General features: G+C 43.3%; 1 protein-coding gene across 1 annotated transcript in view; it reads right to left on the minus strand.

The window, feature by feature from the left end:
• Positions 1 to 607: 607 nt before the first annotated feature.
• Positions 608 to 26,781, minus strand: part of CD247 (CD247 molecule) — a 44,261-nt gene continuing 18,087 nt past the window's right edge. Inside the window, exons 2-8 of the mRNA XM_081199724.1 lie at positions 11,582 to 11,685; positions 9,058 to 9,114; positions 5,675 to 5,761; positions 5,050 to 5,085; positions 3,299 to 3,355; positions 2,898 to 2,933; positions 608 to 2,383 (exon numbers count right to left, since the gene is read on the minus strand). Coding sequence (XP_081055850.1) covers positions 2,315 to 2,383; positions 2,898 to 2,933; positions 3,299 to 3,355; positions 5,050 to 5,085; positions 5,675 to 5,761; positions 9,058 to 9,114; positions 11,582 to 11,685 — 446 coding nt within the window. The 3' untranslated portion in view covers positions 608 to 2,314. The remainder of the gene's footprint in view (positions 2,384 to 2,897; positions 2,934 to 3,298; positions 3,356 to 5,049; positions 5,086 to 5,674; positions 5,762 to 9,057; positions 9,115 to 11,581; positions 11,686 to 26,781) is intronic.

Here is a 26,781-nt window from a genome sequence, read left to right on the forward strand (position 1 = left end):
CTGAAAAGAAATGGCAGAACCTTGTATTTCTGTTGTTTTAAACCTGACAATCCGGAGCTGAAGGATGTTCCTCCTTATTTTCTCCCAACTACAAATTACAAGACATCTCAGGTTAGAAGACTCACATAATTGGACAGCAGAAACAGGTAAGCCTCTCAGTTCTGTTATTCTGCAGAAAATAAATATGCCAGATTTATTTTAAAAGCTTACACTACTTATGGCTTCCATGTTGAACAGGATGTGTTAAATTCTTTCAGTTAAGTAACCACCATGTGCAGGTTGTCTAACTAGCTCAACATCGTAATGCACATTTATTTAGTATTCTCTGCATTTGTGTCCTTGACAAGATAATTTGTTTATTGCTACAGGTGCATGTGTCATGCATACTACTTGTTTGGTCCTACAATAGATATTGCTGCCCTTCTAAACTGTCCTAAAAGTCAGTGATGTGAGATCTGTGCACCCTTGTTTAGCTTTAAATCTTAAGGTTTTGTAGGACTTATTGCTCCTTTTCATTAAGCTCTTTTTCCCCTTTTACTTTCCACTGCAACATGGCGCTATGAAGTTCAAACGAATCCAGAATAAGACCAGAAGAGGGAAAAGCAGGTATATTTAAGAAGCTTTTATTTAAAAATACACAAAACACATGGTTTCAGTTCTTTAGATAGAAAAGCATTTTCTTTGTTCTTTTCAACTTAATTTATAGATTTAAAGCTCCAGAAGTGTATTTTTGAAAGATCAGATTTAGGCTGTGCACACCCCATACATTTAACCACCTCTGCCCAGTGCCGGATTTACATATAGCCTAAAAAGAGCTATATAGCTTGGGGCCCTACTCTCTTGGAGGCCTCCAAAAAATTTAAAGGAAAAAACGATGTATATTTCCAATATATAAGATGAACTGAAATACAATTGAGAAGATGTTTAACAATTACTTTGATAAAATACATATTTTGTTATGTGCAAATGGCTTTAGATACCTATTAGGTCCATAAATTACCATATAGCATATATCCAACACAAAAAAGAGCGACAATTTGTTGTTGACAAAGGACAGCTGGACATACAAAGGGCCTCATCAAACCTAAATCCAGCCCAAGAATTCTAGGATCTGTAGTTTAAGGGTGCTGGGAATTGCTCTGTAAGGGATAAACTACAGCTCCTGAGTTTGGGAAGTGGGTGTATGCAGCCTTAGTCCAGTATGAGTTCTGATAAGCAGACTCTCACTTCCATTTTGCCGATAGAGATGTATGTGAACCCTTTTTGGATCAACCAGTCTGATAAGATGGGCAGAAGGAATAAAAATCCTCTATGAAACTAGGTAAGGGAAATAGATTCAAGGTATAAAATTCTCACAATAGGCATTTGCCTGGGAAAAAAGCATAATAGGCAGCTGTGACTTCCCACGTCCTAAGGCTACAACTCTAAACACACTATGGAGTAAATCCACTGGCTATTCCTTTGTGTAAACATGCTCCCCAGCTAATTCCCCCCTTGCTCCACTGGTATTAAGCTTACTTAACCAGGACAGCAGCACCTGACAAGTTTGATCAGGATTCTGTCTTAACAGGAATTTGAAGCATCTACATTTAAAACAGGAGGTAATGTATTACTCATTTCAACCAACCATATATCCTGTGGAAGAAGAACCTACTTCTATTCTCTTAACTATGGGAACATACTGTCTGTGCCTGCCCATACTTCTCATGCAGCAGAAGTCAATTTTCATATTAAATCCCTTTAGCAGTGCATGTTTACTCAAAAGAATGCCCTACTGCACTCAGTCCAAGGTCAGTGGTGGTGCATGTTTTTGTATCTTGGCAAAAGAGTGTTTAAAAAGGTCCTTCGGGGCAGTGGTGATACACTGTATATCTCCTCCCCCAAACCCCAATTGCTATTTATAAATAAAAACCCAAACCTATAACAAGAGGGGGGGGCAGTTAACCTGTTGGTGCTCAGAATTATCTGATGTTTTGGAACGAAATCCTTCCACATGAGCAACATTTTTAATGCACATTTAGCTTCAAAAAAACATCTTTCTCCAGAAAAGAAAAGGACTTTGAAATAGCCATCGCAACAGCTGGTCTTAAATTTTAACTGAGCAACAACATGGTGCCCAAGCTCTATAGCTATGTACACTTTGAAAGCTACAACTTGAAATTAGTTTTAAAAAGGAGCTTTGGTTTTTATGCTCATGTAAAAGTGGCATTTGTTGTAGAAGGCAACAGATTTCTGAACAGATCATCTTGAGAATGGTAATCAAGATTCCCCCTCGCCATGGAAATAGTTCTCCTCTTGCTAGACTCAACTGTAGCTAGTAAGGAGGTGGTAGGGGCTGCATTTGAAGGACATCGTATGTATCCTTCGTTGCTTTGCTGAGACCCTGATAAAGAAAGATGAGATGACTCAAAGTTATAACTAAATCAATATAACTGTAGTTATTAATCAGAAGTACTAAGTCCATATGCCCCTGCTAAAAATAAGTCCAACAACTCTGGCTTTCTATCCAGAGTAAATAAAGGTGACAGGCTGATACTCATAGCAAGGCAAAAGTCCTGCTTAGGAGAAGAATGTGACTGGTCCATTGTTTGTTGGAGGAAGCAAAGATGTATACTGCCCTTAGACGCGCCTCTGTACTTGTTCCTTCACAGACTGCATTAACACCTCTGGGCAAGCAAAAATATTCTCTTAGGTGGCTCAAAGTGAGGAACAAGGCACTTGCTGTGTTCTCCCATTGTAGAAAGGTGATCCAAATTGACAGGGTGCATGTATGCCAGAAACTAATTAAAGCAAAGGCAAACAAGATTCCTGTGTGAGCTGCTTTTGTGCAGCTTGCTTCCATAGGATTGTGACCCTGAAGTTTGTAGGGAGATAGGCTTGCTATTGCTGTGCCTTACCTGATAAACTGTTTCACTGCCTTTGCCACGTCGTCTCTGAAAAAAAGAAGCCCAGCATCAATACAAAATCTCCCTGCCAAAATCTTTTTGCCCATGCAAATAATTACACTCACACTTGGCTCAATTTAACTGGGGGAAGTGGGAGGCTTGCTTCTGATTGGTCTTTTAAGAAGGTGCTGCACAATCTGACTCAACTGCCCCTTAATCAGTAATAAATAAAAATTATAAAGCACAGAAGTGTCATTCAAACAATATCAAAAGGGTGAGGAGGATACTATAACTTCTGTTTTGCTTGACAGTACTGCTTTAAATAAAGGGTAGGAAAAAAGCAGGCAGAGTAGTGCCTGAAGCCACCTTGGCACCTTATGTGTAGAGCCAAATTGGCAAGAAGTGTCACTTACCTCTCCTTTCTTTCCAATTTCGCTGTATGCTTCAGCCATCTTATCCCGCTGTAGAGCCTGGCCATGGAAGATCAGAAAATAGTGTAAGCACGAATAAAATTAAAGTACTGTTTTCTGTCATACCACTCCTCTTTGTCAGAGATAAGAAACCATGGACTCTCCCTCCAGATGTTCTTCCAGCTCACATCAACCCCAGCAAGCAATGTCCAGTGGTCAGGGACGATAAACATTGTAGTCTAGCATCATCTAGAGAGCCACCTACAGGTTCCCAATCCTTGCTATATAGATATAACAAAACAATACTTTCCCTGTGTTCATTCATGGGAGAGGAGATGTGATTGGTGGTCCAGACTAAGGCAATGTTTCTTCCTTCACATTGCAGTTAGACTTGAAAGAAACCACTTGTTGAGTACAGTAAAAAACTCCTTTCAAGTCTACCTGCAGAAGGGGGGATGCTGCAGGCCAGATGGGGAGACCCTGCAGGTCAGCACTTACTCTTGCTTTATACTCTCTTTATTTGGTAATTTTCCCCCATGTCAAATAGGTCCCTGCTACTCCCATACTACAGACATGGGAGGATTTCAATGTTGCACTAATTGAGCATCCCTTGGTGGGCTACTAGTTGCATAAGGAAAGGGCAGGAAGCCTTGTGGCAGGTCACACAGCAGACTGCTGTAGTCAACAGTACTTCCTCCTGTACAACAAACTTGCACTACCACAACTGGGGCGGGTGCTGGGGAATACTACTCCACAGAGCAGGTTGGGGAAAACTCTGGCCCTCCAGATGTTGCTGAACTTCTGCTCCCAACATCCCTGGCCATTGGCCATGTTTGCTGGGGCTAATGGGACTTGGAGTCCAACATGATATGAAGAGCCAATGGTTTCCCATGCCTGCCATACAGTCTGTTCAATTGCACATTCTACCTGTCATTAATGGCATACAGTTCATTTGAAAAGTGATTACATGGAGCCTTATGCTTTGCTTTCCTAAAGTTCAGTGCTTGTGACTTTGGAACCAATTGCTGATACCGTAGTAGCACCTCAATGCCTGAGAAGCAGCAATTCCAGCAATAGTTTTTCTTCTCTCCCTCAAGTTACACTAAGGGAGGGAAGCAGCAGCTAAATAGAAACAAGGAGTAGGAATACAGAAGATAAACCTGGCTGGGAGGAGGCAGAGAGAGGTTCATTTACACACCTCACAAGGAGAGGAAATAAGCTATTTCATGGCAGCTGTTTGCTGCAGCAGAGGAAAACAGATCACAAAAGTAGCGTGCTGCTGAAATGGCATAGGAACAGACATGCACACATATAAAAAAAGTTTGCATGCAGGTGCAGAAAACATTCTTTAAAAAGAAAGAAAAAGTGGACTCTAGCAGAGTGAGGCTAAAATGCAACAGGAATATCAGTTTTTGTAAACCAAAGCAGACTGCTTATGGGGTTCATTAACAGCATGAAAACAAGCTGGGTCTTGAAACACATTCTGGGAGAGGTATTTGGCACCCATGCGCTCACAAACAATCAAACAAATACACTGGCAAATCGTCATTTGTGTGCAAAACGAGATAATGAGGGTGATGCCTACATGGTAGCACAATTTACTTCCCAGTGTTGTTTCAGGTGTCTTTAGGTGGGTTTTATGTGAAGGTGGCTGGTCATTTTAGAAAACTGAAAAGCAATTTAGAGAAATTCTAGATAATATGGCAAGAAACCAAAATGCTTTTCTGAAATGGTCAGTTCTTGGTTTTACTTACACTGTAAACTCTGTCCTGAGCTTGTTTTCTTCTGTGCTGAAAAGGGGAAGAATAAACAAGCAGTTCTTGGAACAGTTCTTGCGGACAATATCAAAAAAATATTTGGGGATGCGCAAGGCATTGCAGAGATTCTTACAGAGATGCTAGTCTGGGATTAGTCACAAAATTTCTAGCTGCATTTGACGATGCATGAAGCATTATACTGAGTTGCTGCTATATGTACACATGGCAGTGGGAAGGGGGCTATCAACAGCTGTTGATAGCACCGACATCCTGACATATATAATGTGTGAACGATCCTTTGTCTCTATTCAGCCCACAGGCTATGAAACATTGCAATTTAGTGGCTTAACCAAACCACATACGTGTGCACCCACCCACCCACCCCTGTAACTCAGAGTAGCACTTCATGCACTTAAGGAAGTGGACGGAAATCCACAAACATTATTCCATCCTTAATAATAAATCTATTAGTCTTCAAAGTGCCATCAGATCCTTTCTTGTTTTAGAAGAAGTCAGGGATGCCATGTCCCAGTGGCTGCCTGAGCTGGGCTGACATTTTCTCTGCACAGAAAAGAGTGGCCTGAATTTAATAAAAGGACCAGGATGAGATGAGTGAAGGTACCTGGGCTTTCCCCCCTACTTCAATGTCAGCATCTGTCTGTTTCGCTCCCAGCGATGCATATTCATCTCTGGTTCCATGAGACAATCTCTGAAATGAAATATATAGATAGGGACATTTACAAGAATGACAGCTCATTGGTAAGTTGCAGTCCCGAGCTCCTAACGGGCTGACCAGTACTGTGTCTTCAAAATAGACTCAAAAACAAACATGAGCTAAATAAATCACATTCTGTTATGTTAAAACCATCCCATAAAATCCTGGTCCTAGACGCAAGTTGCTAACACTTTCCCCAATCCTTCCGCAGTCAAGGGATTAATTAAGAAACTGAAAGCCCATCTAATCCAGCATTATTTTCTCTCCGTGGCCTATGCTGAGCACAACACTCTTCTGGACCATACCTGGGTCATACCAGGTATTCAGAGACATACTGCCCCCAATGCCAGAGGTAATACAGCCATTGTAACTAGTAGCTGTTGATGATCTCCAGGAATTTGTCTAGACACCTTTGAAAACTCATAAATTGGTGACCATGTACATCTTGGGGCTGCAAATCCCATCATTCAACTCTTGTGTTATGCTGAGAAGTACTTGCTTCCTGAATCTCCCACCATCCACCTTTCATGGGATGCCAATGCAGGCTTCCCAGTAACCTCTCATATAAACCCTTCCATTCACAAGGGCCATCCCAAAGTTTTCTGCCAATTATCCTCCTCTCTACTACTGCAGGGCTGCCTCTCGTTGCAGGAGAGAATAGCCATAGTCACAGTCCCATGCACAGCCCTTGTACAACAGGCCTCTCTCTTCACCTTCCTTCTAGCATTAGAGCTGCTGGCTCTTATACTAAACAGGAAACCGAGCTGGCCACACATAGAGTCTTCATGGCAGCAACATGGTGTAAGCTGCACGTGCAAGCTCATTCTCTCTTCTAGCAGGAGCCAACCAGAATCTCTTGATTCTAAACAGGAAAACAAGGTTAACCCTGCTTTCACATAGGACACTGCTGTGAAGAACTCATGTAGGTCGCACTCTCTCCTCCAAAGCCCACAAGCCACCTGTCTCTAGACTTTAGGCCAGAATAGGACCACTATATGTGTAGCCATTTCCCCATAACTACACAAGGCTTCCCTTGCTTATTGACTGATTTAAGAATTTAGAAATTGCTCTACAGTAAAAGAATACCTGAGTGGTGTACAAAAATAGACTGTGGGTGGGATACTATGTCAGGCTAAGGGCATCATTTTGTCAGTACAAGCATTTCTGCTTTCCTGATAGAATGATCTCCCTCTCCACCTCTTGACTCTCCCAAGCAGATTTATGTAGGGTGTAGGGGGAGAAGTTCCACTGCACTAAAGGAATTTGTTGCACTGGCTTCTGCTGGAACAACCTGTGTTATTATGAAATATAATATGAATTTTTAAACACTATTCAAAATGTGAAGCCAGCTAGAATAAAACGCTGCAGAAATAAAAAGGGTGATTCGAGAAGAGTTTTTTTCATTGAATTATAGAACTGTAGAGTTGGAAGGGACCACAAGCGTCATCTAGTCCAACCCTCTGCAATGTGGGAATGTTTTGCCCAGCATGGGGCTCGAACCCACAACCCTGTTCTTAAGAGTCTCATGGTCTACCGACACAGCCATGCAGTCTCCTGCAAACATCCAACACACAGATTTCCTTCTATGGGTGTAAATCAACACCAAAAGCAACCATTTTATATATTTCCAGTGTTTATAGGTTTACACAATATCCAAAGTGGTTTACACAATATCAAAAAATAAATAAATCATAGTGTATTTAAAACAAAAACCACATGTAAAAGTGTAAGTTCCACAAATAGGCAGTGTTTAAACCAAACAATATTGGCAATAGCATTCTGGAGGGAAAGAATTCCAGAGAACTGCTGCTATAATGTTTTTTTAAAAAACCAACATGTTCAAGTCATGTCAGGCTTTACTGCATGAGACTGTGGCACTGTCAAGAAATCTTCATCCACAGATCTAAGTGACTGGCTTATCAGATATCCTGGTCCAGAACTGTAATATGGCCCAGGAGCAAACTGGAAACTCATGCAATGCTTTCAACAGAGGTGTCATATGTTGACAGGTTGCCCCACAGACCAACAATAGCTGCAGTTTCTGGACCAAATTCAAGGGCAGCCCCATGTAAGGTGTGTTCCAGTAATCAAGCCTAGAGGTTACCAATGTGTGAGTCACTTACTCCAAGACTGGTCCAAGAATGGTTGCAACTGGCAAAAGCTGGCAAAAAGCTGGCAAAAAGCACTCTTGGACATGGAATACATCTGAGTTTCCAGCGGCAATGCTCCAATTACACAGCTGCCCAGAACAGCTGATGGACCAGTTTCCTGGACCTAGGAACCACTCACCCACAGGGCCTCCAACATGATTGCCAGCTGATTGCCTGGCACAATCCCCTCTCAGCAATGGGCATACACCTGGTTGGTTGGGAGATGATTGCCTGTGGTGAGCACCTATCAAATACTTGCTACATTCCAGTTTTGGGCTATTGACATAATGGAGGAATGTGCAGAAGTAACATGCAAAAGGTAAAGTATGGGTGGGGCAATGGAGACACTCTTGAGTATTTCTGTATCAGAACAGAGCACTGCCATCTCTTTCATAGCAAATAGGTAAGCCAAAGGTTGCCTTAACTCTAGACTTTAATCTAGTGATTAAAAATAGAAGAATACGCTTGAGAGTGCTGCCCTATCCAGAAACTCCTTAGAATGTATGTTTCTTTCAAATTCTTAAAGTGGGGATGCAGCAAAGCAAAACCACTATTTTAATTAGTATGGAGAAGACCACACACTGAAAGACAAGAGTATATTTCAAATGGAATATAGTTTAAATCTAGATAATTGGGAGGCGATCTACTGGATGCTGTAATTTTATTTGATATAAAACTGGGTCTGCATGCTCCTCATTGTGGAGGGGCTGCCACCCACACTGTGCTTTGAAGTCCCAACTATTGGGGCTTCAAAGTGCAGCAGCATCTGACATCCCTAAGGCCACCTGTTTGATTTGGTCCACCAGGAGAACAGACTAAGATCTGGTCCACCAGACAGAAAAGATTCTCCACTTCTGATTTAAACCTAACTCCTGAGACCCACTCTATTGCCAGAAGATCTCACTGCCATTAACTCTTCCCCCTTGGTAAGCTGGGGAAACTTGAGAGGACTCTGAACAAAAGGGGTAATGAATTTAAAAAATCTGTTAAGGATTTGCCCTGACTCTGGAGGAGTCCTAGTTGAATCTTGAGGGCAGATCCATGAAATCTGGTCTCATTTAATTGTCTGTCCTACTATAATTATTTTATTTGTGAAATAAAAATCATTCAATTTCAATAAGACATAAGTTTAGTACTTACATTATATAGGTCCTCTGAATTCTGAGAAGTTTGAGGTTCAGGAGAGCCTTTGCTTATCTGGAAAACACAAAGCCCATTTCTATCTCTGAATGTGACTTTAACAGGATAATTTCTGCTAGTGATTTATAAATGGTGCTTTATAAACCTACAACCCACACATTTCATGGCGATTCCAATATTCTCTTGTTCCCAAACTCGAATAACGCCAGTTACGTAAGTGTATGAAAACTGCATATTAAAAAAGCATGTAAAAATGTAGATTCATCATAGAATTTCTAGATCTTTGGTCATCTTTTCCTAAACTCTCAGGAACTATGCATACATTGTGATATGCAGAGCACCAAGCCGTTAAGAAGATCAAACATGTTTTAGGATATTAATAGAGTACTGAAAAGTTTCTCTGCAGTGTTCTTGCAATCTTATCCTAACTTTATTTGCAGCTAAACAACCTCCTAGTGGCAATGGTAGAGATTTACCCATTTGTTGGTAAATGGAAAAATGGTTCCAAAGTAAGTATTGTTCATTAGGCACCTTTTAATGGCAGGTATGAAATCTCAAATTTTCAAGAGGGAAAGTGTTTTGTTTTGTTGTTTTGTTTTTAATTAGTTATTACTAAAGGTTTTCTTGTGTAATAAAAAAAGTACATAAAGCATCTCCACTTTCAGTTCATAGAGTCTTTTTCACAGTTCGTTTACATTTGTTATGAGGTACCGTTGTCATAGACATTATGCGGGGGGCATAAGTGGCAGAAAAAACTACACTCATTTAACTTCTCTCACAAAAAACATGAATAAACTCCACATTCCTGCACCTCCCATCCTCAGAATGATGGGGAATTCCCAACACAGAACTATGCTATATCACCTACGAAGTGCACCACATAATCCCATAGAAGACGGAATGAAACAAATGGGTACACGTGGAAATAGATAAAACCAGAAACACCCCCACTACAGTGTACACAAGAGGGAAATTTGCATTGAAGGTTGGCAACAGGTCTGCATCTTCCCTTCTCTCTCTTTGTACTTCTTGTCTCTATACCTCTTACCTGTGTGTGAATATGAATACAGAGTGGGAAAGGCAAAAGATTCAGTCTTTGCATTGATAACTCAGCTTGCAAAGGAGTCACTAGAGGACCACAAACAGCAGCTGCCACCATTTAAAATGTCTTTCATTAGGTTTGAAGGGATGGTTTTTGCTTTTCACTTGGCCAATATCTGGGGCTGGAAGCAAGCAGCTGGTTGTCAATTGACTTACTCCTCGATCAGAATCTCAGTGGTAAAACAGAGAAACCCTTTCACTAGGGTACTTTACCATGCCCTCCCTAATGATCACCTTCTTGACTCGGCAATGGGCTGAAGTTTTGACTCCAGTAGTTATAAACAATGTGTATCAGGCAGCGGGAATGTAAACCAATTTCTTTACCCTCAGGCTAGCTCATGAAAGGTTTCCAATGTTAAGATCAGCTGTTTTCTGCTGGAGTCAAGCATCGCGGCCCCTTCTTGCCAATTTTGCCCACTGCCTATATTTTCACTTCTTCATTTAAAGCTTTCTTCTTCTGTATTTAATGCCAGTGAGAAAAGGGACCAAGTTTTCAGTCATATTGTTGCTTCCTGCTTATAGGTCAGCAGGGGGAACTTCCAGCCCATCTGCCTCATTAGGTCAGCCACACTTCTCCATTCGGCCCGCAAGGCCATTTTGGCCAAGCCACACCCACACAGGACTGAACTCTGCACATCAGCAGATACACAGGATATTCAGTCCTGCTTTCTGCAACCTCATACCTGACATCAGGGGTAGGGCAGGTGCATATGGTTTCAGAGAGAAAAAAAGTCTCTTGAGCCAAATGGAGAAGACTGGCAGGTGAAGTTTAGCTTGCAGGCCAGAGATTTCCCACCCGGTCCTAAGGAATCAATGAAGAGACCGCAAAGTGCCAGGCATCTCCAGTGACTTCTCAGGATACCCTCCTTCAGGAATGGGGAACCTGTGGTCCTCCAGATGTGGCTGGATTTCAACTGTCATCACCCCAGGTGCCCAGTCAGCATGGCCAGTGGTCAGGGGTGATGGGAATTGAAGTCCAGCAAGGACACTGGTTTACCATCCTTGCACAACTTCGTTGTTCCATCTACTGATCCCAGAAAGGGCTTGGGAGGACCCAGCAAGTTTAAAGAAACCTACTGCTGAATGGTGAGAAGTTCCTTAGCACAAAGCATCTTTGATTTCCTGAGGTTATACATGACTGTATAACCATCCAAAGCATTGTCCAGCATACCAGGTGCCCAGTGGAATGCTCTGTTGAAATGCTGAAGTTTCCAAACACCATGGATAACCAGTTTCTCAAATGAATCCAAGTGTCCAACCGCTCATCGGTGCTCATCCTTATTCTCGTGTTGGAAAAAGTGGGTGGAATTGGGGCAGGAAATTGAAGACACGGAGTTTACAAATAAAAATACAAGTTTCACAGGTCATTCCTTGTATGTTAAAGATCAAGAGTCTTCCCATTTTAAAGAGCCTTAGGACTCACCTTTAGTTTTACGAAACAGGCTGTGATGATTATAGCATAAATCAAGAGGATCCCATCCAGAATGTAGCAGAGTCTTGGATCTGTCAGGCCTAGGGCATTGGCATCTGCATTAAAAAACAAACCCATGTGTTGATTATTGAGAAAGTTGCCCTGTACTGAGTCCAGAGTCAAACCACTGGTTCCCCTCACTCAGTATTGTCTACATTGACTGGCAGTGGCTCTTCGTGGCTTCAAATAGGTACCGCTGCGGCGGGAAGGTAAACGGTGTTTCCGTGTGCTTCTCTGGTTTGCCAGAAGCGGCTTAGTCATGCTGGCCACATGACCCAGAAGCTGTACGCCGGCTCCCTCGGCCAGTAAAGCGAGATGAGCGCCACAACCCCAGAGTCGGCCACGACTGGACCTAATGGTCAGGGGTCCCTTTACCTTTAGTGACTAGAGATCAATAATACAAATGCTAACTGGGCAAATTAACAGACAAAGAGGTTGACAGGTTTCTTAGAATGACCACCTCCGGGTTTCATTAGAGATGTGATTGAACAGTTCACAAGACAGTAACATTTGCATGAATCGGTACCAATGTGCTGTCAAAGTAAACAATTAATGGGTGACACAAACACTAAGGGCTGCCCCGTCCCACTTTCCTGCAGCTAAAGGACCAAACTCCACATTGTGTCAGTCATATATTTTAATAAACAAATTTTTCTCCACTTTATTTTGGAGTAAAAAAACGCCCATCAAGCCCCAATTCTGGCTCAGCAAGCTCCCTAGATTGCGAGACCGTGCTGGTTTTGTTGCTAAAAAACACCCCCTTATCTGACTGCTGGTTACTCCCAGATGTGCTGCTTACAGTAACAGTTGCCTAGACTGAGATGCCTATCCCCATCCCTATCTAAAGACTCATCCAGCCTGCTCAGTGGTTCCTAGAGAAACACTACAAAAAAGGATGCTAGTATACTATATCAGTGTTTCCCAACCTTTTTTGGGCAAAGGCACACTTGTTTCTTGAAAAAAATCTCGAGGCACACCACCATTACAGCCCCGTGACGTCAGCGCGCAGCGTCACGCCGGGAGGGACATGAATTGCTAGCAAATTACATAATCACCTCCTTGAGGGCTGGCTCATCTTCTCCGAAGGCAGAACCCCATTAATTAACAGCACAGACTCACACCATAGCCAAGACGAGGGGGGAAAACCTCAGTCATGCACAGTCATGCACATGTGGGGGCTAAATGAGGACGAAGACCGGGCAGAGAGCAGGGTTCAAATCACCCCACCTGGCCAGGACAATCCCTGGGTGCTCCCTTGGGCCACTCGCCTGACCCACCTCGCAGGGCTGTTGTTGCGAGGATAACACGGGGAGAACCACGCGCGCCCCCGGGAGCTCCTTGGAGGAGAAAGCGGGCGATGAATGCAATGCACGAAATATATGAGAGGCGACCAGGTTTTGCAGGTGAGGGGCCCCCGCCAGCCTCCGCTTCCAACACCCGGCGCAACGACGCCGAAGTTTCCCCCCGGGCTCGGCTCGGGGAGCAGCGCTGCTCCCCCCCGGCTCCCCTTCACCCTCCCGGCTCTCTCTGCCGCCCACTGGGGACCCCCCTCACCTGCCAAGTCCGGAGCGCCGGTGGAAGTTGCATGCATGCATGCAGGGCGCCGCGTTGCCATTGCATTGCACTGCACTCCATGCAACGCCTGCACGCATGCATTGCCTTGCACGCCCGCCAAGGGGTCTCCCCGCGGTCCGATGCATCCCCTCCGGCGCGGATGCAGCATTGCAAAAATAACCCCCCCCGACGCAGCCCTACCTGGGGGGCAGCCTCCGCCTCCGCGGGGATCCCCGGGCTCCATCCTGCCACCCGATCTCCGCGGGGGCGCAGGCAGGCTGCGCGGGGTCTGCGCGGAAGAGCCCCTGCCCGCCCGGCCGCCGCCACTGCGCTCATTCCATGGCCGGGAGAAGAGCGCTTCAAACAAAACGCCCGGCCCGCCAGGCCACGCTGGGAAACGTAGTTTGCGCACCCCGCGCGGGCGCGGAGCCCAAGGGCGAGGGGACTACGGATCCCGGCAGCCCCCGCGCCGGGGACGGAGGGGGAGAGGCCGGGTGCAGGGATGGAGGGATGGGTGGGCAAGCGAGTGAGTGAGTGGCAGCCGCCAAGCCTTGGCCGAGAGCCAGGAAGGGCCTCCCCGGAGGAGGAGGAGGAGGGAGGGAACCCCAGGGGTCATCTAGTGACGGCGCCCCAATCAAAAATTTGACTTTAAAAAAAAATCTTTCAAATTTTTTAATTTTTCCCGCGGCACACCAGGCAACATCTCGCGGCACACTAGTGTGCCGCGGAACAGTGGTTGGGAAACACTGTACTATATATCCATATTCACATTTGCCTACTCTAGAGGAAAGATTATGGTGCTGTCTTTGAAGCAGCAGCAGCAGAGAAAAATCAGAGGTGGGGATTAGAGGAAAATTCAGTACTCAGGGACTCAGATCCAAATAAAGTCACACTAAAGTCCCAGTGAAGATATTCAAAAGAGTATGGTGGCACCTTAAAAATTTATTATGGCACAAGCTTTTGTGAATTCCAGTCTCAAATGACAATGATCAAACACCAACAGCCGCACTCTGGCTCTAATCCTTAACTGGTCATTCTAGAACAAAGGAGCTTCCAGGGGAGACTGAAATGTGAAACCACTGAATTTCAATTCATCAAGAGACTCAGTGCTATTACTTGTGGACTGAATCATCAGGGCAGGGTTTTTTAATCACACTATGTGTCGTTAATTGGCTTACCAATGCCAGGGTTTTCTCATCACCAACATCTTTTTTTTGTGAATGGCCAAATAGCCATTTGTATACTTTTATGCACTTCCATTGCCTTTTGATCTGGCTGTTTACAATTCCCTCCCCACTACCATGTGTATAGACACCTGCACCTCAGGATAATGCTGAATGCATCTGATGAAGTCAACTACAAAAGCTGCTGCCATAATGAATGTATTAGTCTTTTAAGGTGCTGCAAAACTCACTGTTGGCAGTTTGCTGCAACAGCCTCATCTGGCTACTCCTCAGGAAAATGAAATTAATTGAACTTAAAACAATTGCATGAAATTGAGTATAGATTTCAACAGGATTAAAGCACAATCTCAATGAAGGCCAGTTAAAGGCTGATCAGAATAAACACGAGTATGTATCACATGGAACAAAGTCAAGTTACAGCAACATTTAAAGAGGACAGTCTCTCATACATGTACACTTTCATGTTTATGGCACATGTGATTGTTCTTCAGGAGTATTGGGCAGCTCTCTGGTTCATATATTAATACAAGCAATGAAAATTGCAATCCAATGCATGTCTACTCAAAAGATCAAATGGAGCTCCAAGGTTAATGGGTATAGCAGTGGTTCTCAAACTTTTTTGTCTGGGCCACGCTTTCAGAATAAAAATGTGCTCGCGCCGCACTTAATTTTTTATTGATAAGAAATACATTTAGGATTATCTTCAGTATCACTTGATGCTCTTGTTCTTGTTTATAAACGTTACCTATCCATGTTAATGACTGTTTTAGGCGAGTCTCATATGTGTGCAACCACGCATGCATGCATCACACCAAACCTGGAAGTGACCAAAAATTCCCAAAAAGTGTCTCTTGGTAAATGTAAGCCTCTTGGCACATTGTTTCAGTGGTTTTTCATGACAGGGTTTGATTTTTTGTTTCAATCAAATGAAGTCATAAATTTCCATTCTTGGGGAAACTGCCCTACTCATGCTGGCTCCAATCCATGTGTGGAGAGGCTGTAGTTCAGTCATGGAGCACATGGTAGTGGGTTCAGTCTCTAGCTACAACTGAGAAAAGCTTCTGTCTGAAGTGCCAGCAAGCCAGTGTCAGTAGGTGTAGACAGTACCAAGCTAGATGGAAAAAACCTGTCAATTTCTTTGCAATTGTCCAATTATGGTTTAAAACAGTGCCATGAGGTGTGAGCATCCTTTTCAGAGAAAACTACTGAATGAAAATTTGCACATCTTAACAAAATACTGAACTCTTTCAGCCCTAGTAGGAAGGGTAGCCCCCATAAGAGACAGGTTAAAAACAACAGCAGCAGTCTATTTCCCAACAGATTAGCCTGCTGAAGTTTCATTGTAACAAGATAGTTTTGTTGAAGCACGAGATTGGAAGTCACTATAAAGGAAAGGAAACCTGTGCGCTCGAGGTAAAATGGAGCTCAGCTTCTGACATCAGTGCAAAGAGTTCCCTTGGCTGTTTGTGGCATTCGGTGTGGTTAAGCTCAGTGTTTACAGCCCCCTCCTCTCTGATCTGACAGCTGTGCCTCCTGCCTGCAAGGTTTCCTGAGTGCAACGTTTCCTCTACTAAGTTTCAAGACCAAGTGCAGAAAAAGTTTGTGCCATAAAGCAGGGATGGGAAAGCTGTGGCTGTCCAGATTCAGCCACACTGGCTACAGCTGATGTGTCTGGAACAGACGAAGTTGCCATACCTTGGCAGACCATTAGGACCCATCAAGCTCAGCATTGTCGGAGACCCACCTAAAAATGCTGGGCTTTGAACTGAGACCTTCTGCACGCAAAGTGGATGTTCTATCACTGCTCTATCCTTGCTGAAATCCAACAACGCAGGGGATTTGTTGCTGAAGTTGTGATCACCAAGGATTAAGAGCCAATAGGCTGAATGCAAACTCCAAGACATGTAAGAAAAAGCGAGGTTCTGAAGAGATGCAGGGCACAGTTTCCTCCCACTCTTGTAGACATACTTCTACATCTACAGCACACTAAGAACCAAAGCAATAGGAAGCTTTCATAGAACAAGAAAAAGGGGACTGGAATTTAGAACAACTGTCTAGCCAAAAGCAAGCTGGGAGAGTTTCTTCTCAGCCAAGTTCTTAAAACACAAACACACACAAAAACCAACAGCATGTGAACACGAGTCTTCCTGAAAGTCTAGGGGAAAGATATGAACTTTGAAACCTGCCTTCATACCACAGCAGCCATTCTTAACTTATTCATCTCTTGAGGGGGCTGGCAGCAGCATCAAACACACTTAGTCACATTCAGAGGAGGAGAAACACACATGCACAGCTGTTTCCATTCTAGAAGACTGGAACCAAAAGAGAGTCACAATGTTAGCAAACGAGAGCAAAGTTTGTGCAGAAGTAGGTGTGAGCCAGTTGAGCTGCTGTCAAAGCCCCCACGAGCATTGTACAGAGGTGGACAATTCTCCCCGTGGCCCATTTCCCCACGCAGTCTCTGTGTAAGCATCCAACACACAGATTTCCTTCCCTGGGTGTAAATTTATTCCATAGCTTAATAAACAAATGCCTTTACCACCCTAGTGACATTATAATTCATAAGTGAGCTGAACTTCATTTCATAGACTTGGGGGCAGACGGAACCCCACGGTACATGTAACTGGATGTTTTTAAAGTATAAACATATATGTGCAGGGCCTGTGAATCAACACTGGGTCAATCTGAGCAGAGGTGTTGAGAAACTCAAATGTATATACTGCTTGAGACATAAGACTATTCCAGTTTAAAACCAGGCTGAAAAGCTCCTCGGCTTCCTTAGAACAGGACAAAATCCTCTCAGTGTCCATATATTTGATTAAATCCACAAAAATGTATGCCGTAATAGATTAGTTATTCCTTGAGATACTGTTTTGACAGGATGGCTGGGGGGAAATCGGCCTTTCAGATGTTTGCCAGACAATATAGCTCCCATCATCACTGACGAGGGGCTAATGGGAGTTGGGGTCCAATAACATCTGGTGGGTACAAAATATCCCACATCTGATCTATAAAAAATCCTTCCAGTAGCACCTTAAAGACCAACTAAGTTAGTTCTTGGTATGACGCCCCATCATTTCAGGTATTGGCACTATTACAGTGGGTGTCTCCGGTTATATGGACTCTGTTCTGAAACCATATGCCATCAGTGCTCCCAGCTATGTACGTGACACCACAGATTTTCTGAGGAAAATACAATCTTTAAATAATCTTCCCAACAATACTATACTAGCTACTATGGATGTGGAATCTCTGTATACCAACATCCCACACAACGATGGTTTACAAGCTATAAGGAACACCATTTCAGATAAAACCACAGCGGACCTTGCCACCAAACTGCCAATTTGTCCTTACCCACAACAACTTCAAATTCGGTGATGACCTGTTCCTTCAGATCAGCGGCACAGCTATGGGCACCCGCATGGCCCCACAGTATGCCAACATCTTCATGGCAGATTTAGAACATTTCCTAAACTCCTACCCACTCAAACCTCTCTTGTACCTGCGATACATTGACGATATTTTTATCATCTGGACACATGGTCAACAGACCCTGGACACCTTTCACCAGAAATTTAATGATTTTCACCCCACAATCAACCTAATAATGAATCAATCTATGCAAGAAATACATTTTTGGGACACTACTATAAAAATACAGGATGGGCGCATAGACACCACCTTATACCGTAAACCAACTGACCGACAAACATATCTACATGCCTCTAGCTACCATCCCAAACATACCAAACAGTCCATTGTATATAGCCAGGCACTACGTTACAGCCGCATCTGTTCCAATTCTACAGACAGAGACTCACCTAAGAGATCTACAGCAAACCTTTTTAGAACTAAAATACCCAGCAGATGAAGTTAGACAACAGATCAACAGAGCCAGACTGATACCCAGAGAGAACTTGCTGCAGGACAGACCCAAAAAAGAAAATAACAGAACACCTCTAGTCATCACATCCAGCTCCCAAGTTAAAACAGTACAACGCATCATCAGAGATCTACAACCTCTCCTGGACAATGACAGTTCTCTTTCTCAAGCTCTGGGAGGAAGACCTTTAATTGCCTACAGACAGCCACCCAATCTTAAACAACTCCTAACCCACAATAATACTACAACCAGACTTAACACGGACACTGGCACCAGAGCCTGCAATAAACCCAGATGCCAACTTTGCTGCCACATACACCCGGACAACACCATTACTGGCCCCAACAACATCACACATACCATCTCGGGACTATTTAATTGCTCATCATCTAACATTGTGTATGCCATCAAATGCCAACAGTGTCCTTCAGCTCTCTATATTGGACAAACAGGCCAAACCTTACGCCAAAGAATAAACGGACATAAATCTGACATCAAGAATCACAAAACAGAGAAACCAGTAGGAGAACACTTCAATCTCCCAGGACATTCTATACAAGATCTCAAAGTAGCTGTTTTACTACAAAGGAATTTCAAAAATAGACTGGAAAGAGAAGCTGCTGAATTGCAACTCATTACCAAACTTAAAACCATGGAGAGACCTGGTTTGAACAAAGACATTGGATTCTTATCTCATTATACACGACTTAGCCATTTTTCACCTTCTCACCCCTTGCCTTTTCCTGTAAGATCTATTGCTGTCGTTAAGAGTCGTCAACAGGCTCATCTCAGCTATCTGCCAATCTCCCATTCCCACCACCCCTCTGAGTAAAACCCCTCCCCACCTTCTCTCTATATAGAAGGATCTGGCAACTTCTGTTTCAGTGTATCTGAAGAAGTGTGCATGCACACGAAAGCTCATACCAAGAACTAACTTAGTTGGTCTTTAAGGTGCTACTGGAAGGATTTTTTTTATTTTGACCATGGCAGACCAACACGGCTACCTATCTGTATCTGATCTATAGTAATGTTCCAAATCATGGCAGCAAACTTACTTCAGTTACTAGATTCTTGTCTAGAAGCTAGACAAATTCATGGGGGGAAATAAAAAGCAGGCCCTGCTGGGCCAAAAAGGTTCCCACCTCTGGTCTGGATAACGCAGCCTTGATTTTTACAGGCTTGTTTGTTAATACTTTACTTTATTGTTCATCCATGGCGTGTGGGGGTGGGGTTTAAAGGTTGTAAACCACTTTGGGTGAGCTTGCCTCCCCCCAAAAAAGTTTTAAAATATGATTAAATAACATAACGTAGCATAATCCCTCCAGTAAACAGTTGGTGAAGAAGGGAGAACGTGGGAGTAGATCCAGCCCTTGCTTCTAAAAGAGCCACTCATCAGAAGTGTCTCAGCTTTTCATATGAAAGAGCTCAAATCAATGCAAGAGGTTTCAGGGCACAAAGGCAACCTATGCTGTATGTTAAATGAAACCATTGCTTTCATGAACAATCTTGTAAAGTTAAGGAATACGGTAGTTGGTTTTCCTCTTATTGAACTATTGCTTATTCAAACATACGCAAACACTCATATCTATTCTTCTCTGTGCTAGAGATCATCACGTTGGTCTCTGAACAGCAAGTGGGACCTCTATATGAAAGATAGAAAATGTGACTTTTGCAGTAAGAGCTGTACAAGGGTAAGCTGATGCAGACTACATTGTCATGTAAGTACACACACAAGATACTGCACGCACCATGCTATAAACGCATTATGCAATCACACAATAACAGTTCAAATGATTTAAGAGGACATTTTTTTTTATCCCATCTAGAAAGTGGAAGAGAATTATGGGCACTGCAAGCTGACAGAAATGGCATTCTCCTCACATTACTAGGACATGGAAATCATGTTTTTTGCCATTGCAAAGGACGAGTTTCCTATCATCTACATGCAGGTCGTGAAATCTCAGGAAAATCAATTACCAAATTCAATCACCTAATTGAATTAGCTCAGAGTTTTCCATCTCCATATTAGCAGTTATTGTCCATCTTCCCAGCCCAGACAGTGATCTTCTCAAGGGGCACAATTACTTATGCTCAGCATCCATACCTTCTGAAAAAGTCAAGTACAGCATTTTCCATAAATTCCATTTTCTCATCCTCCAACTTACTACTATATATACATACATACATTTTATTTGTATGCCACCTTTCCGTAGTTCAAACAATGCTCAAGGCAGCTTACAACATAACAAAAGTAGTCATACTATATCAGATTCAAGAGTCAAAACACATAAAGGAAATGGTTAAGAAACAAGAAGCAGAAAGTTGGAATGAATGGACAGCTCTCCCAAAGGAGGATTGTAGAAAGTGGAAGCTATCAAGGATCAGTATTAAGGCCTTGTTCATTAATAACCTGGAGAGTCATTAAGGCTTTATGCATTAAGGGTGACCAGTGAGGTAGCAGTTTCCTGATGATACCAAATTGTTCAGGGTGGTTAAAACAGAAAGGGACTGCAAGGAAAAAAATCTTTTCAAACTGGGTGAAGGGAGTAAAATGGCAAATACAATTCAATTTAAGCAAGTGTAAAATTATGCATGGGGGAGGGTCAATTTCACACATATGTTCACAGGGTCTGAACTGGCAGTGACTGGCCAGGAATGAGACCTTCAGGTCATAACAGAGAGCTCAGTGAAGATGCTGACCTAGTGTGCAGCACCTGTGAAAATCCTGTGCTTGTCCATATCATATGCCATTACAGTGGTACCTTTGGTTAAGAACTTAATTTGTTCCGGAGGTCCGTACTTAACCTGAAACTGTTCTTAACCTGAAGCACCACTTTAGCTAATGGGGCCTCCCACAGCTGCACCACCGCACAATTTCTGTTCTCATCCTGAAGCAAAGTTCTTAACCCGAGGTACTATTTCTGGGTTAGCGGAGTCTGTAACCTGAAGCATCTGTAACCTGAAGTGTCTGTAACCTGAGGTACCACTGTATGCAAATCTATGGCGTTGCCTCACCTTGTAAAGGACATTGCAGAGCTGCAAAAAAAACAATCAAGGGGTTGGAGCAACTCTCCTGTGAGAAACGTTTACAACATTTGTGGCTTTTTGCTTTACAGAAAATGTAAATTGGAGATGACATGAAAGAGTTGTATAAAATTATGCATAGTATAGAGAACGTAGGTAGTGAGACTTTTTCCCTCACACATACAATGCTAGATTGGGATATCCAATGAAGCTGGATATTGGGAGGTTCAGAACAGGCAAAAGTAAATACTTATTCACATAGCACGTGGTTGAATTATGGAATTCACACCCACAAAAAGGTAGTGATGGCCACTAACCTGGAGCACTTTAAAAGGCCTGAAAGAGGCAAGACAGCAGCGGTTTGGTGGCAGGCAGGAGATGGTCAGGGGTGACATCCACCGTGTACTAAGGCAGCAGATGGGTAAATAGTTACAAGTCAAGGATAGGGAACCCCAGGGGCCTTATGCAACCCTCCAGGCCTCACTGGCTGGCCCTCAGAACTCTTCTCAGCTCACACACCTGGGCTCAGATCTGCTTTTGCCTCTGGCCCTGTTCAGCACTGGACACAGCAAACATAGGCTGCCTATGGAGGAATGTGACCCGTGGGCTGACCCACCTCTGGTATAAGCAGATATTTCCTCCCTAATTCACTCACCTGCTGCTGACCCAATATATGAAGACTGGGTTATATCACTGTACAGTGTCTTCTCGCTTCTCACGCAGGGAGCGAGAAGTGCGGCCGGAATACGTACAGCCACAATATTAGAAAAAACTGTAGAGCAAAAATAGCTTCAGCCATTCCGACCTCAGCATCTACCCAGCAACTTGATTCCTTTCATATTAAGGTAAGTTTAACTATTTTTAGGCCTTCAGAGGCCTTGTACAAAAGATAAGAACTGCAAAAAACAACAACCAACAACTTCACCAGTCAAGTACATCCACACGTCAAGTGATGATTTGTGAGTATGAAATGACTATTCAACAATCTTTTCAAAATACCATGCAGTTATACAGCTAAAACCTTCACCCACAATGGTGAAAGGAATGCACATTTGGGTGGTTGAGTCTGCTGTTTTAAAAGCAGACGCCACAAGCCTGATGTAAAAGTGCTTCTCAGTATCTTGGCATATGCTTTTCTAAATGGACATTTAGGAATAGTGTAAATTTCAATAACATTTCAATTTTTGTTATGTTGTGAATATGAACTGACGTTTTTGTTCTGGGGGTTCTTCTCCTGTTTCCCCCCCCCCCCCTTCTTTTTGGTGTGTGTGTTCTTTCTTTAATAAATCTATAATTTTTAAAAGAAATTTTTGAAAAGAAATGGTGTAAATTTAAAACCTTAAGATCCCCACATGTGACAAGAGCAGATGGATATATTTCATTATGGGGCTATGCACTGGGATAAGCCTGTCATGTGCTGTGAAGATGACCGTGTCTGTGAAATCTATGGATATATGCAGCACAGAAAGGTGGTCAGGAGAGAGAATTCCCCATAGACTCACTTCTGTCAGTGACAGAACTGGAGTTGGAACAAAAACTTTTAAAACTCCATCCTCAAAATGAATAGGGCTAAGTTCAGAGAAAATATATTTCAGATGGGAGCATTCATGCAAAATATTTCTCTTTTAGAAAGAGTGGAATGCAGCTTCCCCCTGCGCCAACAAAATGCAGAAAAAAACTGCCCCCTCTGTCCCTTTTGTGCCTCCCCCAATATTTTTTTGGCACTACTATAAACTGCTGGAAGGTTGCAGCTCGTGCTGTGGACCAATACGGGAGAGACTTTTTTGTTGCAGCTGGGGCAGATGGAAGCATCCAGTTACGCTTCTGCTGAAGCACCACAGTGTTCCTACTCTCTGCTCTCTTCCAGCAGTCATTCCTCCTGTGGTCACTGCTGTGGATACACAACCTGACTGTCTTTCTGCAGTCACTGTGGTTGTCTGCAAGGGATTCCCACATAGCAGCCTTCATGTCTCATTTGCAGACATCTTTGTAACACGGAGCAGGTGTGTCAACAGGTCTGGTGCCCGAAGCCAGCTCCCCGTAAAGCATGTCCTTGGGGAACCTGCCATCTTTCATTCTGTTGACATGACCAAGCCAGCGTAGACATTGCTAAGACAGGAGTGCGAACATGCCGGAGAGGTGGGCTTGGCGGAGCACATCTTTGTTTGAAACTCTGCCCTGCCATGTGATACTCAAAATCTTTCCGGCGCAGTGCATGTGGAAGGCATTGAGGTGTCATTCCTGGCGCTTGTAAGTTGCCCACAAATCACTTCCATAAAGTAATGTACTCAACACACAAACTTGGTAGACTTTCATCATGGTATTGGACTTTTTAGCATCACATTCTCCCATACCCTTTTGGAGAGGGAAGCTATTGCCATAGCTGTCTTGTCAATACACTTGTACAATAACTGTGTGTGTGTGTGTGTGTGTGTGTGTGTGTGTGTGTGAGAGAGAGAGAGAGAGAGAGAGAGAGAGAGAGAGAGAGAGAGAATACACACACAAATTAATGAGGCTTAAGTAGGGATGGATCCAAATAATCTGAGAAAACTGAACATCTCTACAATCTTAAATGTCCTCATTTCTTCATGATCTTTCCTTAAATCCCTAATTCATGAAGTGGCCACATGTTAGATCTAAGGAGGGGACTAACACAACAGAAGCATTTTTCACACACGGAGCATCAAAATCAGTAAGACATATTTTGACCTACTCTAAAGGACTCATTTGTATACCTTTACCTTTAAAGGTAAAGGTAAAGAGACCCCTGACAATTAGGTCCAGTTGCGGACGACTCTGGGGTTGCGGCGCTCATCTCGCTTTACTGGCCGAGGGAGCCGGTGTACAGCTTCAGGGTCATGTGGCCAGCATGACTAAGCCGCTTCTGGCGGACCAAAGCAGCGCACGGAAACACCGTTTACCTTCCTGCCAGAGTGGTACCTATTTATCTACTTGCACTTTGATGTGCTTTCGAACTGCTAGGTTAGCTGGAGCTGGGACCGAGCAACAGGAGCTCACTCCATCGCGGGGATTTGAACTGCTGACCTTCTGATCAGCAAGCCCTAGGCTCTGTGGTTTAGACCACAGTGCCACCCGTGTCCCTGTACATTCCCTTACCCAAAAGCTTTTCACTTGGTTGAGTGGCAGCAAAAAGGTAAACGGCCTTCATTGTGCTTCAGGGATGTCAAGTGATATGAAAGGTCTGTCTTATTTAATCAGTAATGGTCATTTCATACACACAAATCTCCACTTGATGCTGCAAATTACTATGTGATGATGAACACAGTGTATGAATTCAGATTTAGTAGGGCACAGAAACAGTCTTGTTGTCTCAGCTTCCCATCTTCACACAAACACACCTTTGAAGCCCAACGTATCTCACAATGGTTTCCTCAAGGAGAGATATTTATCTAGACTCCACCTTCCTCAGCAAAGGTATGCTGGTATACTTGTTAGAAAGAGACTGATGAGAAAAACACACAATTGCTTAAGACTGGTCTTCTCAGAATTTCACATTCCTTTGGGAGAATTTAATAAATTGACTATTAAAGCCAGAAATCAATACAAAAAAATGCATAGTACGTAGATGAATGTCCTGTATCATTAAGAATATACAAAGAGATTATAGGGTTCTGTTCAGTTATTTGGCCATACCTCATGAAGCATTCTATCATATATATTGTTGTTAAAGCCATGGGAAGGCACTGTGAAATACAAACTCAGTTTGAGGTGCACTCAGATTAAACATATATACAGGTCTAATATACAATGGCCTCAAGAATGCACATGTACTTTGAATCTCTGGAGCCAGGCCTTGTGATGCTGTCAATAACTTCCTAATCTGTATTACCATGAAAGTTTATACTTTATAGCACAAAGCAAATTTAGCTCTCTTGCATAAGCTTTTCAAATGTTCAAATGTAGTGTTCAAATGTAGCTAGCAACTCATATTTTATTAAGAAGCAATAATAAAGCTCAAATTAAGCTGAAAAGGACTGTAGAAAAACAAGTTTCAAAGAGAAATAGGGCAGATATAAGCAGTGGTAGGTCAAATTATAGCAGCCCATCATTCCACCTATTTATATGAGGCTGGGCCAAAATTTTGATCCCCTCAAATTCCCCAAATATTAATTCCCTGTGAAAACATATAGCAATCTCTGGGGGCAGGAAAGACATTGTGTTTGGGAGAGGGGTTGATTTTTTTTTGCTTATTGTGTTATTTATTTTTACACTGTAAACCACCCTGTGATCCTCAGGTGGAGAGTGGAAAATAAAATAAAATAAACTGCTTTTTTGTGGGGGAAGCAATTATCTCACTGGGTGCTTTCACATGACCTATTTATTGGGCTTTCATCCTGATTTGCTTGCACAAAGCTTAGGGGTGGAACCCCATCCCCACATGCCAATCTTGACCCTCCATCTGGGCTCTCGGTACAGATTGGGCCCAGAGAGAGAAAGAGAGGACAACTGAATGGGCAGCAGTTACAGTGGCAAAGAGAAGAGAGCCCAATGGTGGCATTTTGCCCCCCCCCAAAAAAAAAACACACCTGGATCCAGCACTAAACATGTGTAAGAGCACCTGAACACAATCCCCTCTCTCATATCTTTATATAAAGACCCACTCAAGAGTGAAAGAACAAGCAAAAGCCAATACTTCGCCCTCCTTTCCTAATGCAGAAACCACCCCCACCCTGCCCCTCAACCACAGCAGGAAGACACATTGAAGCTGCAGCGCAGGGGACGCTACATCAAATCACCTTTGAAATTGCCCTTGAACCTCCTAAATGGTTTCCTCCTGCAGGATCCAAACCAAGTTCCCTCCCCCCCTCCCCATTTGTTGGATTCAAAGTCACTAGGATAAAAGCCACCTCCTCGGCGCAGCGCTGCCTTGACTGGTAACCAATGTGACTTTCACAGCTAGACACAGTTAAGTGCCGCTTGGTGGGAAAGAAACAGAAGAAACAATTAAGGCAGAACAGAAAAAAGTGCAAAAAAAGAGAAGAAGTTACGAAAAGAAAATAGAAGGAATCTGGTTAGCAGGCAAAAATATGAGAAGGAATGTTAGGTGGTTAACTCATATCTGCCAGACTTCCAACAATAAAAATGAAATAAATTCACAAGGCTAACAGGGAAAAGGAACCTGTGGACCTCCAGGTGTTGGATGACAACACCCATCCTTCCTGACCAGTGGCCATGTATGTTGACTGGGGCTGATAGGAATTGTAGTTCAACAACATCTGGAAGGCACCAGGTTCCAACAAGTGGGGGGATCAACAAACTGCGACTGCATCCTGGTAAGACACAGAGACAGTGGTGGATCCCAGGTCGAAGTTGGGGAGTTCAGTTCTGGACAGGGAAGGAACAGGTGCATGGATTGGGGGTACTTTTAAATCCATCTTTGTCACTGTAGGCTCAGGTGACTTTTGTGGCAAGAAGCACCCATTATGAGCTTATGCTGGTGGTCAGGGATAGCTTAGCCACTGTGATTCATGTGTTGGTAACTT

Source organism: Podarcis bocagei (assembly GCF_964188305.1).
Source record: "Podarcis bocagei genome assembly, chromosome: 6".
NCBI classification, from domain to species: domain Eukaryota; kingdom Metazoa; phylum Chordata; class Lepidosauria; order Squamata; family Lacertidae; genus Podarcis; species Podarcis bocagei.